We start from the raw sequence: 5,125 nt of genomic DNA, 5'->3' as shown, positions 1-5,125 counted from the left end.
TCACAAACGTACAATCAATAATTAGTTGTAAAACAATTGGATTATTAAAAGCGGTTAAAAGAATAAAGTGCACATAGGTTTCAAAGATGTTTTAAAATCAAATAAATAGGCCAATAATAACAGTTGAGCGACCGTGCTAAAACCACGAAACTTGGGAGTGCCTAACACCTTCTCCCGGGTTAACAGAATTCCTTACCTGGATTTCTGTGTTCTCAGGCATAAACAGAGTCAAATCTTTCCTCGATTCGGAATTCCAAACCGGTGACTTGGGACGCCATAAACTATCCCAAGTGGCGACTCTGAACAAAAAATAAATAATCCCGTTTCGATTGTCACTTAAATTGGAAAAAACTCCCTTATACTCCCTTCAAGTGTAGGAAAAAGGAGGTGTGACAATTTTATTAGAGAAACATCTCTGCCTCTTCTTCCTAATCAAGTCCCATGAATTAGAGCATGTGAAGTTTCCTTTCACATTTGGGATCCAGATAGGTTGGTCTTGTATTTGAGGGTTGTGATAGATTTGGATTTGGAGCATGGCATGTATTAAAGGTGTTGGGACTGCTTCATTCAGCTTCTGCAAATTCCACTGGCTCTGGTCCCAAAAATTGGCCACAGTTACATTGTCTGGCCTTCCTCCTTCACTTCTGTGTTGAGCAAGAGCACCATCTCCCAACCAGTTGTCCCACCAAAAGCTGCAGTTACCAGAATGTAGTCTCCAAGTGATGTGTTTTTCGGCTTCTTTATTATTAATCATCATTTTCTTCCATGTATGTGATTGCCCAGAGTTCCACTTTTTGGAAATGGGATTTGATCTCTAGAAATATTCAGCTTTGAGAAACTTGCTCCATAGTGACTCTTTAGTTTTGAAAAGCCACCATTTTTGAATTCCATGGTTTGGCAGATATCCTCCATTGATTTGAGGCCAACACCTCCTTCTTCAATTGGAAATGCCAATTTTTGCCAAGAAGCCCAGTGGTATTTGTTTTCATCTTTGTCCATTCCCCAAAAGAAGTTAGCTGCTAACTTCTCAACCTGCCTCGGTATAGTTTGGGGGGGGGGGGGTTAAGTCTAACAACAGATGTGTAGGTATAGATTGGAGCACATGCTTAATTATAGTGGCTCTGCCTCCATAAGAGAGGATTCTTCTTTGCCACCCTTTAATTCTACTTACCACCTAGGCTATCAGGGAATTGAAATATACTATTCTCATTCTTCCTATGTATAATGGACACCCCAGGTAGGTAATGGGAGATTCTTTCTTGGTGAAGCCTGTGATCTGCTGAACTCTTCTGATGGTAGCTGGGAATGCAGAGGAGAAACCATGAAGTGGCTTTTTTGCCTGTTGATTTGCTGCCCAGATGTGTGTTCATAATTGTTGAGAATCTCCATAATCTTCTGCAATGATGCTCTACCTCCAGATGTGAAGATTATGATGTCATATGCAAAGCTTAGGTGGCCACAAGCAGCTTCCCCTATAGCTTCATCACCTTGCACCCACTCACCTTCAATGTCTTTGATTTTATGAATAATCAGCTTTCTTCTTCTTCCTCTCATTAAACTATGGAAGTATCTTGAATTTGCATCACCATCTTTGAACCACTGAAGCTGTGTTTTTTGCTTCAGAATAGACTCTTCCAGCTTCCTGTATTTTTTGTACTGAGTTGTTACCTCATGAAAGTTCATTCTGTCATCTGCATCATTTGTTTGAGCCCAAGTCATATCTACCTGCTTCACTTTTTTTGCATATTCCTTGGCCTTCTGAAAGATATCCCCATATTCATGCCTCGACCATTTACTTAAGGCATTAAAGACTGTTTTAAGTTTTTGATGGAAGATCCACATAGCATTGCCTCTGACTTCCTGATTCCAAATTTCTTGAACCATAGGGATGAAGCCTTCATTTTCTACCCAACAGTTGAGAAACTTGAAGTATTTTTTGCTTGTATCCTGCCTGACATTCATCTCCATTATCAAGAGATTGTGGTCAGATCCAGTGGAGGCTAAGTGTGAAATGGTGGTATTTGGGAATGAGATTAGCCAGTTGTCATTTACCATGCCTCTGTCCAATCTCTTCCAAATTATTGATCCTGGACCTCTGCCATTGGACCAAGTATATCTAGGGCCATAAAACCCCAGATCTACAAGTCCAATCTTCTATCATACTGAGGAAGTCCAAGCTCTTACTCAGTTGGTATGGTAGACCCCTTATCTTTTCTTCAATGGATGCAATAACATTGAAATCTCCAATCACGCACCATGGGATGGTACATGTCAAAGATTTCTGCCTCAGTACCTCCCATAGTGGTCTTCTGAGATTTGCTTTGCACTTGGCATAGATAACAGTTAACTGGAAAACTTCAGCTGTTTCTACATGCTTTAGCTCAACAGTCATTTGCTGCTTATCTTGGCCAATGACTGAGCATGTATAGTCTTGATCCCAAAAGATCCAGATTTTGTTGTTGATATTTGATGCTGCTTGATGAATGGACAATTGGATTCTGTAGTAATTGATATGAGTGTTGTCAAGCAAAGGTTTCAGGACTGAAATGAGGATAGTTTGTGAAGATGTTTGAGAGTTTTGAGTCTTTCAATGTCTCCAAAGGTTCTTATACCTCTTACATTCCATGTGATTGTACTAATCATTAAATATTTTTGGGGAGGTTGTGCTTTGATGGAAGGGTAGAGATGGTTGCTTTGCTTCATGTGAGGTAGTGTGGTGGCTTATTTCTGGGAGAGAGTCCTTGTACATCAATGACTGTAACAGAATCAGGGTGACCATTAAAAGCAGTAAGAAGATGACTGCAAGTGTCATCTTCCTTTAGGTCTTCACTATGTTCATCATCTTCTTCATCACTAATATTAACTTCATCCTCAGACTGTATGTGCATATACTCATCTACTGCCTCATGCAAAGGTGAGGGTGCAACTAATGCCATAGTACCTACTTCCTCTATTAGAGGTGAGGGTGCTACATATGGCACAGTTCCTACTTCCTTTGCAAGAGATAAGGGTGCTACATGAGACATAATTCCTACTTCATCTGTCTGGATTTGAGTAGCAGGATCAGCCCCAGTTCCTACTGCCTTAGACACACATGAAAGACTAGTAGAAATCATAGTACCTGCTTCCTTCTAATGAGGTGAGGGTGCTATATATGATTCTACTCCTGTAGTCAAAGGTGAGGGTGCAACATGGGGTTGAGCGTCTGACTCCATAAGACTGTCTATAGAGTTGATCTTTGTTTTAGCTAAAGTAGCTTCCTGTTGTCTTTTCATTTGCCTTCATTTTTTCTGACTTGGATTGTTTTTTGATTTTGTCGGGGACAATTGATTTTCCATGGGACCTTTGCCTCTGTCAACTGTGATTCTGTGGTCATCATCAGTACCGATTACCCCGCTTGTTGCAATGCCATCAGTAGGAATCTTCTGAGTAGATTGCTGATTGATAGCATGGCCTTGTGCATCATCACCCACCCCCTTTGGATCCTCAACCTGATCAGTTGTAGGTATCTCCTAACCATTCTCCTTCCCACCATTAGTTTCTATATCAATCATAGTGGGGTTGGGAATGGGATCCTTCACATTATCTAGAGCAATTGGAGGATCAGCTTGTGAGCTAGGACCAATACCTGAATTCTGGTTAGGGTTGGCTTTTTGTGCATCAACTACTTTCTTAGTAATCTATTTGAATTTATGCTGCCTGTTTCTTTGGTTGACTCCCCTAAAATTCTTCTTCTTTTGAGAGTGCCATTGATGTTTGGAATGGTTATCCCTTGTAATTTGTTGAGTTGCTGCTTTTTGGTTTTCATTTCTTTGCTGATCTTCTCTTGGTCTTGCATTACCATCTTTTGATTCTGATTCTTGTTTTGCCCCTGTATGACTTGTTCCTGGTTATGTTGAGATCTCCCTTCGTGCACTTTCCTTTTATTGTTCTGATTCTCATTGTTTCCAAATGTTTCAGCTACTGCTTTCTTTTTGTCCTCCTCTTCTCTTTTCCTGATAGAGTAGTGGTATTCCTCATGTCCAAAATGCCTACAATGCAGACAGTAATTTGGAAGATCTTCATACATCACCTCCAGCCACTGCCCATCCCCGTTAACATCTTGATCATCATCAAAGCCAAGCCACACATGATGAGGCCTGTCCTTAGTTAGGTCTACCTGCATCTTTACATTTGCTACACTTCCCCTGGTTTTTTGCATTGAAGCAAAGTCCAGATGTAGTATCTTACCAATGGGTGCCAACAAGACTGATAAGACCTCCATATAGTAGAAATGCCAAGGAAAATTCAGGAATGACTATCCATACTGGGACATGTTGATACCCAATTTTTCCCTGTATTTTTTTTAATATGCAAAATACCTTCAAAATAGCATGTATATCATACTATATTATAAGCGTGAAGCCCTACAGTGTAAGTTGAAAGACCAAAATATCCTTCAAAAGTTAAACGAAAGTTTTATCCTTCAAGCAAATATTAATTCAAGAATATTTTATGCATAATGTAAATATACATCTAATAAAGATAACAACAAAGGAACAAGTAAAAAGAAAGTAAAATACAAAGAATAATGTGGCCGTTCAGATGGCCATAAACTAAAATTTGTTTAAAGCTTTTTATTTGTCTATTAATTAGACGTAATGGTTGGACTGTTATAAGAACCTTAACTGTCTCAACAAGCAGTTAAGAAAAACTGTAATGGTAATGCATGTATAATACAAAGAAGATGGACCAAACCTGTTGAGAAAAAAAAATTGTTTTCATATTTCAGTTTCAATTCTGTAGTAATAATGCTAATGCAGACTGTAAAATTCAACATTTCAGTTTCGTTCTTATAGTAGTAACTAGAGAACTTGTCCGCGCTTCACGTAGTTATAATAAATATCATACAATATAAAATAAATATGTGATTCTTAGTTTAGTTATATATTAAATACATGAATATATTATATGCATCTGATTTGTTCTTTTCACTAAATAGTAAAACATTCAATAAAAATGAAGTGAAAAGTAAAGAAACTAAAAATAAAAAATAAAAAATCTCTCTATTTTTTGTATTGATCTTCTTTTTCTTTCCTTTTCAATTCCCTAATCTCTCTACTATTCCCCCCCCCCCCCCCCCCCC

The 5,125-nt window shown here is 38.6% G+C and overlaps 1 protein-coding gene across 1 annotated transcript; it reads right to left on the bottom strand.

The window, feature by feature from the left end:
* Window positions 1-1,215: 1,215 nt before the first annotated feature.
* On the bottom strand, window positions 1,216-2,392 carry LOC109216799. The gene is made up of 2 exons (XM_019380995.1): window positions 2,185-2,392; window positions 1,216-2,138 (listed from the first exon to the last, which is right to left on the bottom strand). The coding sequence occupies exons 1-2, from the start codon at window positions 2,390-2,392 to the stop codon at window positions 1,216-1,218; spliced, it is 1,131 nt and encodes a 376-aa protein (XP_019236540.1).
* Between the last annotated feature and the right edge of the window lie 2,733 nt (window positions 2,393-5,125).

This window comes from Nicotiana attenuata, unplaced genomic scaffold, assembly GCF_001879085.1.
Source record: "Nicotiana attenuata strain UT unplaced genomic scaffold, NIATTr2, whole genome shotgun sequence".
Lineage (NCBI taxonomy): Eukaryota > Viridiplantae > Streptophyta > Magnoliopsida > Solanales > Solanaceae > Nicotiana > Nicotiana attenuata.
This window is presented reverse-complemented; position numbering and strand designations above follow the sequence as displayed.

Bases quoted from the DNA above. Each gene is read 5' to 3' on its own strand.
- LOC109216799 (XM_019380995.1), bottom strand. From the start codon at position 2,392: ATGACTGTTGAGCTAAAGCATGTAGAAACAGCTGAAGTTTTCCAGTTA. The intron at 2,139-2,184 runs GTAAGAGCTTGG...TTGGACTTGTAG, and splicing joins GGGTCTACCATACCAACTGA to ATCTGGGGTTTTATGGCCCT.